The sequence below is a fragment of the Vespa crabro genome, chromosome 1, assembly GCF_910589235.1.
Source record: "Vespa crabro chromosome 1, iyVesCrab1.2, whole genome shotgun sequence".
Classification (NCBI taxonomy): Eukaryota; Metazoa; Arthropoda; class Insecta; order Hymenoptera; family Vespidae; genus Vespa; species Vespa crabro.
The window spans coordinates 6,397,377-6,419,693 of NC_060955.1; the positions used below are offsets into that span (position 1 = coordinate 6,397,377).

Here is a 22,317-nt window from a genome sequence, read left to right on the forward strand (position 1 = left end):
AGTAGTAGTAATAGTAGTAGTAGTAGTAGTTCGGATCTTAAGCAATCTCGATTCGAGGTACGAAAAAAAGGAGGGAACCTAATCCATTAAACGACGAAAGTATTTTAAAGTCGAGGAAAAATACGTTCCTTCTTCGAAAGTTCAATTAGCCGCGCCCTTTCACAGCGTGGTAACGTTGATTAATGGCGGCTAAGCGACATTTGGCCAGTTCAGGAATTACACCGGAAGCGGCCGTTAACGTCGCTCGACGAGTGACACGAATCCCCATCGCGTTTATCGTATTTGCGTTCTTCGCATAAAGAGCCCGAACGTCGTTCGTACTTGGCCCAGACGAGAAGTGCACGCCAAAGTGCCTGTCACTCGAGACAACGCGATCCCTCGTTTCGAACGAAATGGATAGTTTAAGTGAGTGAGTTAGAGAAAGAGAGAAGGAGAAAGAAAAAGAGATAGAGATAGGGAGATAGGGTTAGGGAGAGCCCTTCTCACGATTTATCCTCGTTAATACGGATGGCTCGTTCATTTGGAAGGCCTATCTCGCAACGTAATACAGTCTCTTCTCTCTCTCTCTCTTTCCTTCTCTCTTTCTCTCTCTATGTCTATCTCTCTCTCTCTCTCTCTCTCTCTCTCTCTCTCTCTCTCTCTCTCTCTCTCTCTCTCTCTCTCTCTCTATGTATATATATATATATATTTGTTTCTTTATTTTGTCTTACTCTCTTTCTCTGTCCCTGACTCTGTCTCTATCTCTATCTCTATCTCTATCTCTATCTCTATCTCTATCTCTGTACTTTACTCGAAGGGTAGCCTTCTAGCTAATGAAACGGTTCGGATGATGCTTCAATTATAACGTCGTGACACGCGTGCAATTGCATTTCTCCGGCTAGTTCTCTACCCTTTTGATGCTAACTCCTGCTCCATACATAATTAAATCCCTACGACCTTAATTCGTATTCGCTCTCGTCGCACGTCCATTCTCTCTCTCTCTCTCTCTCTCTCTCTCTCTCACTCTCTCTATCTATCTATCTATCTCTCTCTCGATCTTCATCCTCTTTTCTACAGTGTGTCTTACTTGAGAATTCCTTCCCTTAAGTTCTCTGTCTACATACACGTACAAGATCTCTGTTATCTATAGAATGATCGAAGAACTTTAAGGAACACGTTCGCGAAAGAAAGGAAAAAGAAAAAATATCAAAAAACGAGAAAAAATTATTCTCGTACATTTAGCAAAGATAACGGTTATGGATAGCGAGAAAAACGTACGTTGAATATGTGCATAGTTTGATGCGCGCCTTTGTGATTTTAATAAAAGAGAAGGAAAAAAAAAGAAACAATAGAGGAAGGAGAAGATACGTATTTTTCTCTGATTGTCGCTTCGGTGCATCATTTTTGATCGATTGTTGACACCGTGAATGCGGTGAATCGTGCACCTTGATAACGGAATAACATGGTCGCTTATCCGTAACTGCTGGCGGTTTACAATGTCGCGATCCTCGTCGATTTCCTCTTCCGTACGGTTTCAAGCGGTTGGAACCTCGCCAAACATTTTTATTATGGCCTCGTTAACTAACATCGATTCGTATCGGTGACTTGCATGTTCTGATCTTCTTCTCTTTCTTTCTCATCGTAAACATTCATCCAAATACGTTTAATGTTTTTCAGCGTTTTATATCAAAACGAACACGTCCTTCATCGATTCTCATAGCTCTCTCTCCCTCTCTTTCTCTCTCTTTCTTAATAATTAATTTAACGAGTGTTAACTAATTCGAACGATTGACTTGATCTTCGTCAATTGAATTAGTTAAACGTTCTTTATTCTAATAAGTCCGACAATAATATATATAAATATATATATATATATATATATATATATATATATATATATAACTATTAACAAAACTATATCTTTAACAATCTTACATTTTATTTGTTTGCTCGAAAGACGATCCGTTGCTTGAAAAACGTGTACACACTGTACAGGGGTTCATCGTCTAAAGGGGGTTAAGACATATTATCGAGGGTATTTCGATAAGGGGTGATGGTGAGGAGAGGAAAAGAGAAGATGTCGTTGTGAAAGTCGTAGAAGAACAGCGGACGGTGTCGGGGCGGCCTCAGTGCTTTTTTCCGGGTGCGAGAAGATAAGTTTTTTCTTCTTTTTTTTTTTTTTTTTCTTTTTCTTTTTACGAACGAGAGAGAATTCGGTGCGAGAGAGGAGGCGTTGAAAAGAGGTGAGTGGTCCGCGAGGGCCACGGCCATGGGGGAGGCGGCAGCATGTTTTCCGAGCTGTGCAGGGAGACTCTGCGGAAAGCCGCCGTGTGCTACAGTTCTGGTCGTGCGGGAAGTCCCTCACCATCGCCACCAACGTCTCCGCCAGCATCACCCGCCAAGGAGGCAAAGACTTCTGCCAACACTGATCTGGGAAATGTCCGTGGTACCGGATGCGAATGCAGAGAGTCCTCTGCTACCGGAAGGCGGCATACTACACAGCCGGTCGAACTCCGTGACTTTAGGGAGTACGTTTATGCGCTCTCCCTTCGTCGCACCTCTCAACCTCTAAATCCGATTGTCGATCCGATAATAACCGATAGCTATCGATTTCGATGTTACCGACCCGATAGTTTACCCAATAGTTTAACACACTTATATATTATACATATATATGATCGTAGATCCGATTATATCTGTAGTTGTGTTCGCCTAATCAACAGTCGAACCTTTACGTTTTCATTCTACAATTAGATTACGTTTCCATCCTTTTCTTTCTCCATTTCTTTCTCTCTCTCTCTCTTTCTCTCTCTTTCTCTCTCTTTCTCTCTCTCTCTCTCTTTCTCTCTTTTTTTCTCTGTCTCTTTCTCTCTTTCCATTTCCTTTCTCTGCATCCAAGAAAGCGCATAACGTGCTCCCGTAAAAAACGACCTTCTCAGAAAGCGGCCAGCGATGCCGACGGACTTCAACAAACGGCTGCCTGGACTCGAAGCGAGGGATGCCGGTAGACGACAGCTCGAGGAGTGCAGATTCACCGGAGGAGGTGGAAGTGGGGGAGGAGGAGGAGGAGGAAGTGGAGGATGGGATGGCGGTGGGGTCGGAGGAGGAGGAGAAATCGGCGAATATGGAAGACCCGGATCGAGACTCGGCAGACAATCGGGACTCTCGTCGCCAGAGCCGGAGTCCGAATTCGACACCTCTGAGGACAACTCCTCGACATCTGGCGACGAAGGTACAACATGCAAAAGGAACAAACTTCACCCCCTGCGATTTATAACCTCGTTTTTTCTTTTCTTTTTTTCTTTTCTCTTTTTACCTTTTCTTTTTCTTTTTCTTTTTTTTTTTTTCTTTCAACTAGATTACGAACTTTTCTCACATATATTCGTGTCATATATATATATATATATATATATATATATATATATATATATTTAATTCTTTTATTTCTCTCTCTCTCTCTCCCTCTCTCCCCCTCCCTCCCTCATCTCAAGCGTTTCCTTCGAAAAAATCTAGATATCTCGCCTCGAGTACGTTTACCCTTCTGTAGCTAGCATTCTGTAGCTACGTGGCACACGTAAAACTCAAGTGCTTTTGCGATGTACTTCGAGAACCGTTTTCGAAGCTTTCAAAGTGCTTTTCTTCCTCGTAAAATAGCCGAAAAAAAGAGAGAGAGAGAAAGAGAAAGAGAAAGAGAGAACTATGGCAAACCCTCTATCAAGATCTCGACGCGGTGAAAGCACTCAAAATCTTTGCTACCGCGATCCTTGTAATTGTTCGTAGATTTTCGTTCGATTTCAAGTTTAACAACTGCCGTTGGTATATGCTTTTTTTCGTATGCATTGTACGATACCATTGCAATTAAGATGCGATAGAAAGAAATAGGAAAGAGAGTTGTATGTGGAGATGTATTTAGAGAGAAATTCTTTTTTCTTTTTCTTTTTTTCTTTTCTTTTTTTTTTCTTTTTTTTTTTTTTATTTTCTCTTTCAAAACTAAAAATGTATGCAACTCTTATTTAAAACTGAAGAATTTAATATGCCATTCGGATTGTAGATATGTGTATGCATTATTATTATTGTTCTAGTTTATTCGTTGGATATCATTTGAAAATAGAACCAGGTGTTTCCGCGTGACGTTTCTACGATCGATAATCGTTCTCTCGTAAAATGATTGAACTTTCCCCGACGTTGATATCGGAATCGTGAGAAACAAAGGACGTATATACCGAATTGAAATTGTTCGTGAAATCGTCGTTGGATCAAGAGCTAATGTTATCGATACATCTTGCGTTCCGTAGTAATAGGACAAAGCGGTTTTCACGGGCAACGCCTGTCGTTGATCAACGTAATTGTTTTGTCGAAGAGACGTGTCGGCAGGCGTGAACACTATGTTGTGTAGTCTCTCTGTAGGTCCTACGCCAGTATGAGAAACTGTGTGTTCATATGTATTAGTGTGTATAAGGTGCTGAGAGAGAAAAGCCATTGTGTACGCATCGCGTGCAGTTTGCTTTCTCTTTCTCCTTCTCCTAATCCCTCTCTCTCTCTCTCTCTCTCTCTCTCTCTCTCTCTCTCTCTCTTTCTCTCTCTCTCTCTCTCTCTTTCTCTCTCTCTCTCTCTCTCTCTCTCTCTTTCTCTGTATCTTTCTCTCTCGTTTTCTGCAATATCGTTGCAGTTTGCACAGCTGAGAAGAGATTTCGCTCATGCGGAACACTCACAAACTTACGTCGAATTGTCGATTATGACCACTACTATGCAACACGATCCTAATGCGGTTTGGTTGGTGGTGAACATCTTCCTTTTGGGGTCACATTTATCGACGATTGTACGGCATTATATAGTATACTACTATCTCGTAAACTATTCATCATTCGATTATATATTTTTTTCTATGATTTTTCTATGAGAATAAATCATTAGGGTTATCGATTTACGATAGAACTCTTGAAAAATATCAAAATCTGAATTTGTTTTCTTTTTTTTTTCTTTTCTTTTTTTTTTGTTTTCTTTCTCCTTTATTTCTCTTTTGGACTTTTAAACAGAGGAGAGGGGGAATAAAATAAAATGTGTACCATCACAAAACTCGTATCTTGCTTCTTCGTAGGTAATAAAAAGAATCAAATCAAATCTTCAACGAATGGATTTTTCCAGGCTTATATGTACCATTCCTACAGAAGAATGTAAATATTTCATTGATTCGAATGCAATTTTTATTTATTCATTTTTTTTCTTTTTTTTGAAAATATTGTATTCTCTCCCTCCTTCTCTTTTATTTTATCTTTTCCTCTTTTTTTTTTTTTTATTATTTATAAATCAATTTACGTGTCTAACAAACTTTCTGTTTGTCGGGCTTCCCTTATTTTTATTTTTTCAGGTCGATAATCGAATATAAACAATTTTTCGTGCTTTTCGTTCCTCTTCTTCTCACTCTTTCCCTCTGTTCCTCTCTCTCTTTCTCACACACACACACACACACACACTCCTTCTCTCTGTTGTTAGGAATAATGGATATTTAAATTACTCACGAATGAAAATTTGCTAGACAGCAAACAATTAAGTACACCCTTTCGTTATCACATATATATATCATGTAACAATTCATGCATACTATAGACGTGTGCAATAAAAAATGCTTGTTATCGATAAACGACAAGTAAGAATGAAAGTATAAGAATAAAGTGAGTATAAACGTGAAGAGGATTCGAGGACAGAAAAATGAGAGAGAATCCAAGAGATATTAAAAAATGAAGGAGCTGTCATCGCAGTTGTAGATAGCAAGATGATAAGGAAGAGAACAACGAAAAGATAGTCTCCCACTCTCTATCTCTCTCTTTCTCGGTTTTCTCTTTTTGTATCTTTTTTTGTCTCTCGACAGAAAGTTCTCGATACAGGCATGATATTCCAATAAAAAAGGTAGTCCTTCGAATATTTCTACGAGGATAGGACGTAGACGTAATGTCACTCGAATCTCAAGGAGGGTCTCGACCCATCTTTCCTCAAGTCGATACATCGTTGCGGTGTGTGTATCGATAGAGAAAGCAATGGCTTCGTAAAAGCTGTCCGTGGCTGTTACAATGGCTCCTACGTTTCGAGAGAGATCCCTCTCTCTTTCTCTCTCTTTCTCTCTCTCTCTCCCCCTCCCTCCCTCCCTCTCAACTTTTTTGCTCCTCTAAAAAAAAAAACTGTCCAACCACGCAAATCGCTGACTTCGGTCTCCGATTCCTGCCAAGCCGTCCGATTTTCTTCTGCTGGTCCTAACGTTTCAGTAAAAAGAGATAGAGATAGAGAGATAGAGAGATAAAGAGAAAATAATAAAGGAAAAAAGAAATAGGATCTCGAACTCGAAAGTGCAAAGCTCGTTGCCAAGAGCCAATCTCGAATTTGTTGTTCTCACGTTTCCTAGTACTATCTCGACCTAAAATGCGTATATGTCGTATGCACAACTCGCGAGAATAATAATTGATCGATAGGCTTTAGATTTAAAATGGGGGCGTAGATATGTTTGTTGTTTTATGGCTTTATTGTGAGCTCTAGTTGCTTTATTTTTTTTTCTTTTTCTTTTTCTTTTTTTTTTTTTTTTTATTCCTGTCAGACACAATCATCTCTCTTCGAAGAGGAATGTAACTTTGTAAATTTTTCATATTATTCAAATGTTTTTTAAATAATGAATCAATTCAAAATTAATGAATACTTATCTCTCTTTTTTTTCTTTACTTTATTTTTTATTTTTTATTATTATTATTATTATATATATATATAATAATAATAATAAAAAATAATATATATATATATACAAATAATAAATATATATACAAATATATACATACAAATAACTTGAAAAGAGCGAAAGATCATGAGGTCGATTACGTTCTCTTATTCTCTTTTTTCGGTTTTTTTCTTTTTCTTTTCTTTTCTTTTCTTTTTTTTTTTTTTTTTTTTTTTTTTTTTTTTTTTTTTTTTTATTTGAGCCTTGCATTGTTCTAAATCAACGAATTGCTATTATATGAATGCACGGATATTCTTGAAACTCCATTCGAAGATATCAAACTTGGATCGTCTCCCCGTTTTCCACTTTTAGCTAAAGGATCTTCATTGTCGCATTCCGACCGTATTGTCTACATTCTCTCGAGAAAACTAGGATCGTTTTAGTAATTGAAACAAGCACGGTGAGTGCCAATTATACCGTCATAGCTTAATGTCCTTATTGTCGCTCATGAATCTGTAACTATCCGAGCAAATGATAATCTTCTTTCTCTCTCTCTCTCTCTCTCTCTCTCTCTCTCTCACTCTCTCTCTCTCTCTCTCTCTCTCTCTCTCTATCTATCTATCTATCTATCTCTATCTCTATCTCTTTCTCATTGTTTTCGAGTTCAAGCTCAACGTCAAAAAGTTGAGTCTCTTTTAGGCAGTTAGTCTGATATTTTCTACGAGCAAGAGAATCGAGCTTTTCGTTGTTCGATAAACTCACGAAAAGTTTCGTCGTATCGTATTATAATCCCGAATCCCGTAATTTAGTGTCTTTTCCTTTCCACTCCTTTCTCTTCCTCCTTATTTTTGTCTCTCTCTCTCTCTCTCTCTCTCTCTCTCTCTCTCTCTCTCTCTCTCTCTCTCGATTCTTTTTATTTTACGGAACAGTTTGAAAAGTTGTTTCCATTTTCAAGCCCACGGTTTGAAGTTAGCACGACATCTAGTCCCTACTTTTTTTTTTTATTTTATTATAACGAAGTACCGTTCGTTTTCATAGTAATAATCATTCCTAACTAACGTTCGTTGACTTACAAGAGGATCACGAAACGGCGGAAACATTTCAAAACGAATAGAATGTTGCTGTCTGACCGTGCACGGTAGAGGAGTCTCATCATCGTCATCATCATCATCATCATCATCATCATCATCAAATGTCTTAAATTAGAAAGTTGCTTGTAAAGTTTAGTCTCGCGTCATGAACAGACGATATCGTGCGAGCTCGATGGATGATGATAATGATGATGATAATGATTAGGAAGAGGAGAATGAGAAGGAGGACGAGGAAGAGGAAGAGAACAGACGTGCACGTGTCTCGTTGGCCATTGGAACGATCGATTACGTTTCAGTCACGTGTACGCAAGTCAAATTTAATAGCTGCGTATCTGTGTCGAACGTGATAGGCTCGATGGTATTCGTTTACTAAGATTCGATTAAAAAGAAAAAGGAAGAAAGAATCAAAAAGGAAAAAAAAACAAAAATTGGAGAGCATCGTTCAACACTTTTTACTCGTGTTTTGATTTTTGTTTCTTTTTTTGTTTTGTTTTGTTTGTTTTTTTATTTTGTTCTTTCTTTTTTTTTGTTGATTTTTCTTCTATACTCTTTTCTTGTAAAGTCAAAAAAGAGAAAGAGAGAGAAAGAGATTTTCGCGCAATGCAAGAAACAAACAATCGATGACAATTTAAATGAAAAATTCTAGTCACGTAAATTTGGCCAGATTCAAGTAATTTTTCTGTTTTCTTCTTTTTTTCTTTATTCTGTTTTGATGAATATACAATAGGTACATTGTTGGTTGGATCTTGAATGCTTTACAAGATCTAAGATCGATCAGATTCTTTATTCGTAGGAAGGGAATAATACGAACTGATTTGAATCGGTTGTTTTGACGTCGATCAAAAACAAGATGAAATATTCTCTCTGGAGTATGTAGTCAATGCATTTCTAAATAATTTCACCATTCGCATCTTGGCACGCTAGTAGATCCTTCTCGCTTAATACAGACAGAGTAGTATCATTCCAGCTGGGACACGCCCAACTTTCGAGAGATCGAGCAACCAAGTAGTAGTTTTTCTTTCATGGAAAGAATACGCTTCGTACGACCTCATTCTGTTTTCGTAATTACGTCGCTTTATTAAAATATTGAAATTGACTCAACATCATGATGGGGTGGGGTGGGGTGGGACTAGAGAGGGAAGGAGGGGGGAATGATATTTGCATAATTATTATCGGCGAAGAAAACTTTTCTTTCGTCTTGTTTTCTTTTTTTTTTCTCCCGTTTTACAAGCAAGTGTCCGGAACAAATTGTTGTTCCACGTTTTATATCATCGATTTGTTAAAAAAAAAAAAAAAAAAAAAAAAAGAAGAAAAGAAAAAAAGAAAGAAAAAAAAACTTCTATTATCTTGACACATCCTGATTAATCGTGAAAGAGCAACGAAGAGACGTTGCATGCTCGTCGTACGTTTAGTTGCTCTCTGTCAGCCCAAACTTTGCATCGCCGATATTACTTCCGAAGGCAGTTGTAATTCGGGATGAACTTGTAATGAAATTCTATTACAGTTAAAACTCTGCTATCAGTCTCTCCCCCCTCTCTCTTCCTTTATTTTAGTCTCGCGAGTCATATTTGGACCTGTGTATCTGTCCAACTAGACTTGTATACAAAGTTAAGGAAGTAATGTGATGGATCTTTAATTTACTTTAATTTCATTTTTTTATTTATTTAACTCTTAAAAAAATACAATTGCATTGTTTCATTTAATTAAAAACGAAAACTTGGGTGAAGAAACTTTTCAAGCATAAAAAGAAACATTGCAAATTTTGAAAAAAAAAAAAAAAAAAAAGAAAAAAAAAATTTTAATCGAAATTTAAGAGAATTGTGTGAACGGCAAAGAAATAAAGGGAATCGTGTTACAAGCATCTTTTAAAAGAAAAATTATCCGTCTTATCTTGATGTTACTTTTCTCGTAAACGATCGAGCAGCAATAACCGGGCATTGTATGCTCGGATATTGCGATCCAATCATATGTGAAATCGCATGAAGGGTCTCGTCGGAAACTTTTCCATCCCATCGAATCTCCCAACGAGGCAGCGCGCTCGGCTGACTCAATATAATCGTGGCTATCAATTGATAAGTCTGATATCTCGAGATTCTTATTATAAACGTTTCTACATTTCGATACTCGTGAATCGATCTTTCGATAGATAGGAGGAAGCTGGTGGCTCTCCTCATCAACGATATTATTACATATCTTTATATTTTTTATCATGAATATGAATCAGTTCACTTCCATCTTTGAATATCTCTTTTGCTTACTTTCTTTTTTTTTTCGAAACTAAGCTCTATTTTTGACAATATTTTTTTTTTTCTTTTTTTTTTACTTTAGTTAATTTAGTTGATAAAAGTTCAATTGTGACTCTTGGAATAAAAGATCTTAAAATTCACTTGGCGATAAACGATGGTTAAAGAATTATCCATCGAAATAATAATTTTGTTATAGATATGATATTCTGAAGATTCTGTTAATAGGATCTTCTATTATTACACATTTTATCGATCATTATCGAATTCACAATGTAAAAAGAATTACGTTGATCATATCGACTTTTATTAAGCTAATTGTTTGACTCGTTAGTATCTTCCATTGGAATCGTCCTTACCTAGGGGGTAAACAATCGTCCTAGGAATTATATCGAGGGTCGTCTCTGACTCGCCACTACCGTTCCTGTAAACGGAATGCAACGTCGGACAATGCACCATTTGTCGTTGCATCCGGGAGATTAGTCGGAGAATATCTCGAATTCTTGCACGGTATATCGGATTAAGATCGTTTGTCTTCTTCAATGTATCCATTCACCCCAGGTAATTGCACCAAAACGTCGTTCTCTAAATTCTAAAAGAGGTTAATGATGACTTAGAATCGTTCGAATAGAGAAATTTCAAAGGGAAATAGAAGAAACAATCGATGCAAGTATTTATTTCTATTTAAAATAGACGAAATATATATATATATATATAAAAAAGGAAATCAAAGGACTCATCGGAATAGCTTATCATCTATGTATGTGATCATCGATGAAAGAAATTACCTATTCATTGTAAAAAAGAATAACCTGTGAACACAACACCATTCTTTCTAATCGGCCGACCTATTTCTTTTTTCTTTTTCTCTTTCTCTCTTTCTCTCTCTCTCTTTCTTTTTTTTTTCGTTCGGAGACCGACCCTCCTTTTTTGTTCACTTTTAGCGGGCGATACGTCCAGAAGAAAAAAAGAAATTTCTCCCGGTGGGGTAGTTTTGCCAATTGAAATCCGCCAAGGAGTCCGCGACAAAGGGAATGCGACATGAAAAAAGAAAGAGAACAAGAGAAAGGGAACCTTTGTAGTTTGGTATTCGAATAATAGATAAACTACCCCTTCTTTATCATCATCTTCTTCTTTTCCTTCTCCTTCTTATTCTTTTTCTTCTCCTTTCTTATTTCCGATAAGATTTCATTTCTTTGTTTTAACAATAATAAAAGAAAAAAAAAATATATATATATATATATATCGATCGATTTGTTTGAAGAGATTTTTTTTCCCTTTACACTCAAGCAATCTTATTAGTTCTTTTAAAAATGATTTATATTCATCTTATGGATCCTATCGTATGACAGATATGAATGTACGAAGTTGTTCTAATATTCCGCAGATTGAAGATAAGAAACGGAATATCGTGTCTTACGTTCTCGTTAATATTCTTGAACTCGATATCACGTAAATCTCTCACTGCAGGTGCGTTTTTGGTCGTAATCCAAATGCGAAACACGGTCGGCAGATGCAACTGCGCTTTTTCTCGGTACCCGGTAACTTTTTTTAATATTTTTTTTCCTCCCTCTCTCTCTCTCTCTCTCTCTCTCTCTCTCTCTGTCTGTCTGTCTCTCTCTTTTCTCTCGCTCTCTCATTCTATTTCTATCTCATCCTACCCTCGAGATTTGCTAGTCATTTAAAGGAAATCCGCGAATATTGCCGTGCACGTGGTGCATGCCGGCAGGAAGCACTCCTTTTACTCTGAGGAAAAAAGAGAGAGAGAGAGAGAGAGAGAGAGAGAGAGAGAGAGAGAGAGAGAGAAATATGTTATCACGAACATGTATATGAGTAGTTACACATACATACTTATATACATGGATTTTAGTTACTCGTGAATATGTACACAGACGCATTGATGAGTTGAGCGGAGTGCGAAATGGAAGGATTCGTTCCGATACGATGGAAGGTCTACTTCCGTTGGTCGTTGGATAAGCCTGCTTTTGTTTCGAAAAATTCAAGAGAGTCCATGAGAGAAATACCTGTATATGTGTATATGTGTGTGTGTAAGAGGGAGAGAGAGAGAGAGAAAATGCACGTGCATTTTTCACTTTTTCGTTTTTATTTTTCTTTTTTCTTTTTCTTTTTCTTTTCCTTTTTTTCTTTTTATTTTTCTTTTCCTTTTTTTCTTTTTTTTTTCATTTTCGTTTCTTTCAGCATAGCGTTAGTTTAGAATCCTCTAGCTATATTCTTTATTTTCTCTCTGACGAGAAAACTCATCGATGAGACGCAAGTAAGAACGTGCTGGTTTCATACTGACCTATTTTTTACTTTTTTATCTTTCTCTTTTTTTTTTCTTTTTTTTTTTTTCTCGAACACACGAGAAAGTTTTTATTATTTCGACTATATCTATGGACTTTGATATATTTACGTTTTAAAAACACGTTATAGAAATAACTAATTATCCTATTATGATAATCACGATACGAAACTATTTTTCCGATTAATCATTTTCAAGACCTTTTTTTTTCATTATGTATTTCTTTTCTCTTTCTCTCTTACCTATTTTCAATGAGCTTCATCATTTTGTAAAGTTTGTAACCTTTATAATTAAGCAACGCTCTATATATCTATATATTCATAAAATTGACGTTAATGGAAGATGGGAGGGAGGGAGGGGGGGAAATGAATTTTGGAGTACATTTGCCAAAGACTTGGTGGCTACTGTTTCCTGTCACAAAATTACAATTTGATATTCATCGCGTCGTCAGAGCTTTTTCCATTCCCATTATCTCGATACGATGTTCGTCGTCTGTGACGTTTTAATAGCGTGGATTTTCAGTTAGGAAGGGTCTCTGGGATAGCGATAATGCTTGCCGTCTCGAAGGAGCCACCTATAAAACGAGCTATTAGCAAGAAAACGAGAAGGAAGAATGGAAGGAAGGAAGGAAGGAAGAAAGGAAGGAAGGAAGGAAGGAAGGAAGGAAGAATGAATGAACGAATGACAAAATATAAGCGTTTCTTATCGATCGATTCATCACTTATCACTATTATCATTAACGTCTTCGACAGAAGCTTTGTCGTTCTTGAATATTTCTGAATAATTAATCGTTAAATCCGTCGATTAATTCGTCGATCGATCGATCAATTTATCTATCTATCGAAGTTTTCTCTCGAATTTCCGACTTGATTTTTCTCGAAGAGAAAAAAGAAAGAGAGAGAAGAAAATAAAGAAAAAAAAGAATGAGAGTGTGTGTGAGAGAGAGAGAGAGAGAGAGAGAGAACGATAAAAAAAAGAAATACTAAAGCTTACGAGAAGCAGTTACGTATTATATATATACGTACCTATGTTTGGATTTATACGTTCTCCGAACGGGAATCTCGATTTAGTTATACCTTAGAAAAGGTATTAACTACAAGGAGCTTATGTTAATTCTCGATAAAATCGGAGAAACGTAAACGAAATGAGCTATGTACGTATGTACGTATATATGTATGTATGTATGTATGTATGTATATACATATAAAGATCGAAACGATAGAAACGCCCGAGCCTTCTACAATGCGATGATCCTTGTTGTTACTTTTTGGGATACGTTACGAGAAACTTTCAGAAAAAGTTTTCTTACTCTTTCCTTTCCTAGTTGTTATTTTCTATGTTCACGAGAACTTAGGCCAATTTGGAATTATCGGACGTTTCAAATTGTTACGTTTATGCGTTATCGCGATCGTTTCTCTCTCTCTCTCTCTCTCTCTCTCTCTCTCTCTCTCTTTTTCCTTATTTGCTTTTTCTTTTTATTTCCACGAAATAAGATAGATCGATTGAAACATTTCCAAGTAAGAAGGATAATTAGTCGTGCTAAAGGCTAACTAACATCGCATCTTCGTATTATAATTTTCACGAGCTCGTCTCGACTTATGGATATTTTCGTGTTTTTCTTTTAATTTTTTCTTTCTTTCTTTGTTTTTCTTTTCTTTTTTCTTTTTTTGCATTTGGCGCGATACGCGATTCCCTATGGATTAAAAAACAAATATGCATATTCATTGCGCCGAGACTAACGATCTCTTTCTTTGATATACACGTACTCCAGGATCCGTGACAAAGAATTCATCTCGAACGTGATGCGATACCTTATTTTCGATGCGAAAACTTTCTATACCATTTTGTTACATATAACTTTGATCAAAGTTATTAACATTATCGTCGTTATCAACATGTCGTCGTTTTCGTTCCTTTCTTATTTTTTCTTTTGTTTTTTTTTTTTTTTTTTTATTTTTTTATTTTTCTTTAAGCTTCAGGGTCAACAGTTTCCATCGGCGCTGTTTCACCCTGACAAAATTAGCGTCGTTTATATACAATTATTATTGTTATTCTAATTAAAACGTAAAACGCATTTAAAATGTTATCATATCCGATGATGTAAACATCTTCGATTATTATTATATTCTTTTTTGAGTGTCATGCTCAATAGAATGTCAATTTTGCTTTTCTAAATAAACCTATCTTATAATACGTAGAATTATTATCGTGTTATTACAAAAAAAGAATAAAAAAAATAAAAAAATAAAAACACGTTCAATATAAACTCTGATATTTATGGGTGTTATAAACGAGGATACGTCTTTGAGACATGTCACAGAGAGTTTGTTGACCTGCTCATATTTCGATTGAGATGAAAAATGAGAAAATGTATCCTCTCTCTTCGAGATCAAATATTTGTTTTAATTAGATCAACAATGGGGAAACAAGAAATCAATAACATCGAAAAACGAAAGATTATTTAGGTAATAGAAAGGTGCGGTCTCTCTATTTTTATTAACTTAACATTTTACAAACTTGAAGACCTCGACGACAGTTAGTAAAGCGATGTCTCGTGCCCTTTTGTCTCGTTAATGAGACATCAAAGAGAAATCCTTGTGAACGTTCGAAATTGATTAGCGATCGTTTCGTGAGTATAACGAAGATGCTAGCCAACGAGCCTTTTTACCTCAAGCTTTTCACCATGATACGGACATTAATTTATTTTTTGCTATAAAACAATTGACATTGTCTACGTATCCTTACGTATCTATTATTTACATATCTATTATTTAGAACGTCGTTTAGTTCTAAAGATAATCTTAACGATTCGCATTATGATTTTGATTTCAATTAAAATGTCATTTATTATTGCGATAGAAATACAATGTGGACGTTCGATTCTATTTATCTACGATAATAAAAGAATTAAAGGAATATAATTTTTTTTTCCTTTTTTATTTCAGCTGGAGCCGCTTCTGAGGAAATTAACCAAAGGACCAGTTCTGCACACAATCGCCACTCTCTCACGAAGGGTAAGCAAACAAACAAATAAACAAACAAATAAACAAACAAACAAAGAAACAAACAAACAAGCAAGCCAGCCTGCCTGCCAGTCAACTAGGCATCAGCCAGCATTAAAAATGACGCTTGAAAACATTTAACGTTCACTTATATTTATTATATTCGTTCTCTCTTTCTCTTAATTGATATATACACTCCTCACCCATCATGGCTTCTATCATTAGAATTATTTTGTTTTTTTTTGTTCGCTCCCATTTCTTTCTACGATTTGATTATTAGCTATCCGTTCTCTAATTTTATTTATTTATTTATTTTTGTTTTCTTTCGCAATCGGCACTCATGTTTCATGCACGAGCACAAACGTTGTCGTCACATAATTTATAAAATATTTTTGCTAATCTATTTGTACCTATTTGCCTGCCAATTTTATCCGTATATAATAATAATAATAATAATAATAATAATAATAATAATAATATATATATATATATATATATATATATATATATATATATATATATATCGTTTCCCTTTATTCAAAGCAATTTCGATTCGATCCTACGTTCTCTTGAAGAATGTCTGTATCACAAAAGAAGGATAAATGGATATATATCAAAAGGGGTGGGGGGGAAGAAGAAAAGAGAGGAAATTTCAAACGAAGTAAATATGAGGATGAGGAAAAGGTCAAATAAACACATCCTTTTCGTGCATTTGCAAACTCTTAACAAAAAAAAAAAAAAATGCTCTAAGAATTTCCTCAGAAAGGATCGCCAATTGGATCTCTCACGTTTCTTCGTTATTTCAAATCGCAAAATGGCCTGTATGACATCCTCTTTGCGTAACAGTGCTCTTCGAACGAACAAAGCTGAATCCCATGCGAACATTATTGTCCCGGTAGAAATACAAACGATCCGTAAACGAAGGGAAAAATAAAAGGTGGAGAAGAAGAACTAAATAAAAGTTTCTCGCCGTCTTCTCTCTTGTCTTCATTGTTTTCCTTGGCACTTCGAAAGGGAAGAACGAAAAGGTAGAAGTTACGAAAGATCGGTAAAGTTTGCGGAAAATTTCTCGCGCGAACACTCTCAAACATGTTCTTTTTCTTCTCTTTCTCTCTCTCTCTTTCTCTTTCTCTATCTCTATCTCTATCTATCTCTTTCCCTATTCGTTAAAGCCTCGAGTTAATTTCCCACAGATCAGTATGTCCATTACCTGCTTCAGTGGTTTCACGCTCGAGAAAAAAAGATTCTAAAAATAATTCTATTTTTAATTCTAATCCGTTTTGTCAATAGCGTTATAACATACACCGTATATAATACAGATTTAGAGTTCTTTTGATGTTTTATTTAAAAAAAAAAAAAAAAAAAAAAAAAAAAAAAAAAAAAAAAAAAAAAGAAATAAAGAAAAGTGTAAAATAAAAGGTATAGAAAATTTATTGAAAAATTTACAACTTTTCAATGTCAAGAGATCAAAGAAAAGAGATTTTCTTATGGTTGTTCGTAAGAAGATAAAAGTATTGTACGCGTTATCTCGAAGAAGGTGTATAAACTTATACTCTCAAGGAAAGAAAAGTAATGGCCATTGTTGTTCGAAGCTGTCGCGCAATCGACAATGACCATTGAGTTTCCTTCTCATTAAAATTCTATTTTGAGCGCGCAACCTGCGAAAACAGATGAAAAGACTGGACTCTCATTGTTTTTCGACCCACTTTCAGGCGACGAAGATTAACGGGAGCCTACACGTGTATTACTCTCTTTCTCTATCTTTTTCTTCGTCGTAGCCCCTCGAGAGCCCTCGGCTTTTTTTCTTTCTTTCTTTCTTTCTTTTTCTTTTTTTTCTTTTTTCTTTCTTTTTTCCTTTTTTTTTTACACCGTTCTCGCGAGCAAAACGATAATTTGAACCGTAGTGACAAAGAAAACACCGACTACTATCGTCGTGAATGATAATACCAAGACCAAGTCTACCAAGTACCATTACTCGGCGAAAGAGTATATATAACGAGAAACATCCGAGAAAATAACGATTTAAAGATTGAACATGACAAAAACGCCACGGAGTAAAAAGAAACGTGAATTAATTCGAACGGAATACGATAGGAAACGATCGACTTTACTGTTTTTCTTTTTTTTTACCGATCGTTCGTAAATTTTGTTCGATTTAATTCGATATAATCCATCATTAGTCTACTATCAGTTTAAAGGAGATATATTGTTACAAGGTCATGGTTAAAGATTATATTGAGTATAGATTTTTTTTTTTGTATTGAGATATCGCAAAAGTAGTTCGATTCAATATATTTCGAAAACGATTGTACGATAAAGAAAATAAAATTGATTCTTACGTGAGGAATACATGGAATATATAAGAATGTTGGATAATCTCGTGATGAATAAATTTCTATTCCGCAGAAGAAACAATGCATTGGTTCGCCCAGATAGGAGGTGACGGTGGTACTCATGATTTTCCAGATAATCATCGGAACGGTAAATACATATCAGATTGTGTGTGCGTTCGGCCGATATCGAGAGAATTTAAACATGTGCACGATATTTCATTACCACGCGTAATTTCGTAAGCGAGATTAACAATAAACACGTTTGAATTTGAAATAATCTCTCCTTCTATAATGCATTATATCGAGAATAAGCCTGATTATTATCGTATACATTTACTTTTCTTCTAACCGCGAACAAGTTTAAACAGAACATCCGTATTTCTTCGATAATAATAATAATAATAATAATAATAATAATAATAATAATAATAATAATAATAATAATAATAATAATAATAATAATAATAATAATAATAATAATAACAACAACAACAATAACAATAATGCGATTTGCTGTCGTGTTGTATGAGTATGTGCTTAACAAATTGAAGCTAACCTTTTGATTGATTTTACATGTAAACTCAATATCAATCTCGTTGTTACGTACTGATCTAACAACGAGCTACCAATTTCGAATACGCGCTCGTGTTGTGTTGATCGAAATGACCGAGGAGAGATGTATGCACCACGTCGTACCTTAGAACTGAATTTAATTCAATCGGGGACGGTTTGTATATTGAACGGACGAACGATTAAAAGCGAGGGTTAATCACGAAATAAAAGGGTTCGATCGACTTATGGAAATTTTTTCTTCTTCCTTTTTTTTCCTTTCTTTCTTTTTTTTTCTTTTCTTTTTGTTTTCTTCTTTTTTTTTTCTTTTTTTTTTTTTATTTGACGTTAATTTAATTTGAGAATGATAATGATAGAAGAAGAAAATGATTCGCTCGTTGAATTGAAAAGAAAAAAAAAAAAAAAAGAAGAAAAAAAAGACCGATTGACAAAGCCTTTCAAATATGTATAATATTATATTTTCCATCTCGTAACGGAACGTTATATTGTTATATTTCACGCGGAATTCAATATTCACGGAAAATAATATAGAAAAAAAAGAGAGACGATTAATAAAAAGATGAAAAGGAATATTGAAAATTTTCGAATTGTTTTCGGAGTTAAAGGAAAAAAAAAAAAAAATCAAGAAAACAAGAACACGTGCGTACACATACACATAAAAAGAAAAAGATCCATGTGAAACACGTTTGTGCTTATTGCATTTATATGAACGACACGTCTGTTGTGAGCATGCATGCCTTAATTTTCCTTAGAAAAAAAAAATTAGAAAAGCAAAAACATCAACGACAACAATATAAACAATATAAACAATTACGACGACGACATCAAAGAAAAGAATAAAATGTTTTAATGAAACTAATAACAAGAACAAAATAAATTTCAACAACGTCTGGTCATAATATGTACGAATATCTCACATGTGTGCTCGCACATATTTCTCGCTTTCTTCTCGGCAGATGTGAAGCGCCGCCGAAGTCTCTACGATGAGGACTCCCTCGACGACGATCGTCCTGACGAGAACGAAGGTATCACGTTTTCAAGGGCTCTCTGCGTTCAATGCCTCATGTTTTCCCGTTTCTTTTTATTTTCCGCTATAATTTCAAATAATAAATCTATTTCTCTTTTCTTTTCTTTTATTTTCCTTTTTTCTTTCTCTTTCTCCCCCTCTCCCTCTCTCTTTCTCTCTCTCTTTCTCGTTATATGTCTTTTTTTCTTCCTTTGCTATCTTTATCTCTATTTTTTTGTCTCTGTTTTATGTCTCTTTATCTCTATCTTTCTCTCTTCTTTTTTTTTTTTCTTTTTTAATTTATATCACTCGAAAAAGAAGCTTATAATATTTCTTTTTCATTTAATTGCATCGATCATAATTCTTTCGATTCTTAACGAGTGCTCGTGCTTTTGTCATTGCACTATCAATCACGCGATGTATGTTCGTTTTTAAATTTCTCTTTTATTTTTTTGTTCTATCTCCTTTCTCTCTCTCTCTCTCTCTCTCTCTCTCTCTCTCTCTTTCTCTCTCTGCATCGTTCTCTCTGTCTCTATGTAGTTAACTATGAGAATATACGAAAGGGTTGTGTTAAAGGGGAGAGGGTGGAGGAGGAAACGAATTATTAGTACGGTTCTCGCGGTGCTGACTAATTTTCATCGTTTATTTACGGTCGAGAGAATATATATATATATATATATATATATATATATATATATATATATATATATATATATATATATATATTTACAGTGATGTGCATGACAGATGGATCAAATTAGCGGACAGCGGTTAGTCCACTAATACGCGAAATATTTAACTGACAAAATGTTTCTCAAAAAAAGAAATAGAAAAATTAAATAATACAAATGTTTTATTTTTTAAATAATTTTTGTAAAGTAATCATCAAAATCGTTAGTTGAATTAATCGTCGAAAAAGATAATGAAAGTTCTTTTTACGATTTCAATGTCTGCTGTCGCATAACACACGTATGTATTACGAGTGGTTTAATAAACGAATAAATGAGTAAATGTATGTATGTGTATATATATATGTATATGTATATGTATATGTATATGTATATGTATATGTATAGATGTAGGTATATATGTATGTATGTGCGTATGTATGTTTGTCTTCTCTATGGCGAAAGTAAAAAGGAAAAGAAAAGAAAAGGAAGGAAGGAAGGAAGGAAAGAAAGAAAGAACGTATTGATAATTTCAAAAAAAAAATTGTTAACAGCACGAGACTCAACAGGAAGTGCGAAAGATGTTGATAGGGCTAGGCTCGTCCGTGAAAGGCAGAACGAAGAGCGACAACGGAAGCTGGAAGAGCTGAGACAACATGCACTTGCCGCCCAACGTTTCCGGGAGCAGCGAGAGGAAGAACGTCGAAGACGCATCGACGAGCTGAGGTCACGAGACAATGACAGGTTCGTCTCTAAAGTTTCTCTTTTTTAATCATTATTCCTTATCTAGTTATTCTATCCGGATAAGGAAACTGAATTCAATTCTTCGAAAGATACACGTACGTCTCTTAATTACTTATTATGTCGTCTTAATCACTCATCTCTCTGGTACAGCGTGATATTAAAGGAAATAATTGTTTGAGAAAAAAAAAATAAAATCCAGTTACTATCATTTCGTTTCGTGTTCAAATCTATCGATCCAAGATCCAATAATATAATAATAATAATAATAATAATAATAATAATAATAATAATAATAATAATCACATGAGTTCGATTTTTATATTTCCGCTAATATAAGCAAATCGATAATATTCATCGAGTGTGAAGATTTCTTAAAAAGTAAATAAATATATGAATAAATAAATAAATAAATAAATAAATAAATAAATAATTAATTTAAAAAATAAATAAAAAATATTTTGAAAAAGTGAACTTAAATTTTTAAACAAAAATAAAATTTGTTTTCTTTAATATCCTTTTAAAAAAATAAATTTGATAAAGATTCACGATCGTTTCACTTTTTTTTTTAGATTTATTGATAGTAATCTATTATATCACTTGGATTAAATTTTTTTTATATTTTCGTCATACAAATCGATTATATCTTTCTTTACTTGTTCATATGTATTTCTGAAAAAAGAGAGAGCAAGAAACATAAGATATGCTTAACATAAAAATATGCGATCGAAGTGTATCAATGTATCGATAGGTTCTCGTGATGTAAATTAGAAAATAGCGCGCACGTCGCGAATATCGCATAAATAATAGTGTCACCTTAGTTAGACCTATGCAAAATCAGTATAACTCAGCGTGTTTTAACGAGATAGATCATAATTATGAGATTATAAGATCAACGTGGTTATAAGTTTGACCTCGTTAGCGTGACATCATTCTAAACTGTTTTACCGTCGTAGAGAAGCCTAGTAAATTACCGCAAATTCCGTCGTGCTTATATAAAATTTGAGATATATATGTACATATATCAGAGAATATAAATATTCGAAAAAAAATTGAATGTATGAAAGAAAAGAAAAGAAAAGAAAAGAAAAGAAAAATACGAAGGAGGAGAAGAAAAAGGACGATCGTATAGACGAAAAGAAAGAAAAATGTCGTCATATGATAATTAAATTGTCATATGCTAATTAACAAACGATGTCGATCTTTGTTTTGTTGATTTTACAAAAGAAAATTTTACTGTTGACGATAAAGTACGTATCATTGATTTAATTACCTTTGAATACTATGGATCCATATATGCATTTAGCGAAAGGATCCATACATGCATTATTTGAGATAATTTCAAGTTAAGATATGATTAACATTTTAATGTTTTGAATAAAATAATTAATTAATTCTTGTATCGTTTAAGTAGTTGCGTTCTACATATTCAATCGATAAAGTTAATATATTAAGAAAAAAAAAGTATTCCGTTCCCAGCAATCGAAATGATAGGCGCGCACAGTACACGCGGATTGCTTGCGTCGGGAGTATTCAGCACTTAAAGGATTAAAAAAATAAAAATAAAAAAAAAATTTTTTTAAATAAATAAAAAAAAAATATAAAATATAAAAAAAGATAAGGAAAAATAAAAATAAAATCCATAAAGGCAAATGTGATAAAAAAGAAACGAGATTATTTGT

At 34.4% G+C, this 22,317-nt stretch overlaps 1 protein-coding gene across 31 annotated transcripts in view; it reads left to right on the forward strand.

Moving 5' to 3' along the window:
* Positions 1-22,317, forward strand: part of LOC124432821 (MAP7 domain-containing protein 2-like) — a 111,823-nt gene that overhangs the window by 59,140 nt on the left and 30,366 nt on the right. For 9 of the 31 annotated variants that reach the window (XM_046982238.1, XM_046982124.1, XM_046982246.1 and 6 more), the window contains 4 exons: positions 15,261-15,329; positions 17,724-17,798; positions 19,177-19,245; positions 20,449-20,638. In XM_046982238.1, the coding sequence (XP_046838194.1) occupies positions 15,261-15,329; positions 17,724-17,798; positions 19,177-19,245; positions 20,449-20,638 (403 nt within the window). Of the gene's footprint in view, positions 1-1,993; positions 2,508-2,918; positions 3,212-15,260; positions 15,330-17,723; positions 17,799-19,176; positions 19,246-20,448; positions 20,639-22,317 lie in introns of those variants that run through there. The other 22 variants (XM_046982278.1, XM_046982136.1, XM_046982296.1 and 19 more) reach the window with 11 other exon arrangements.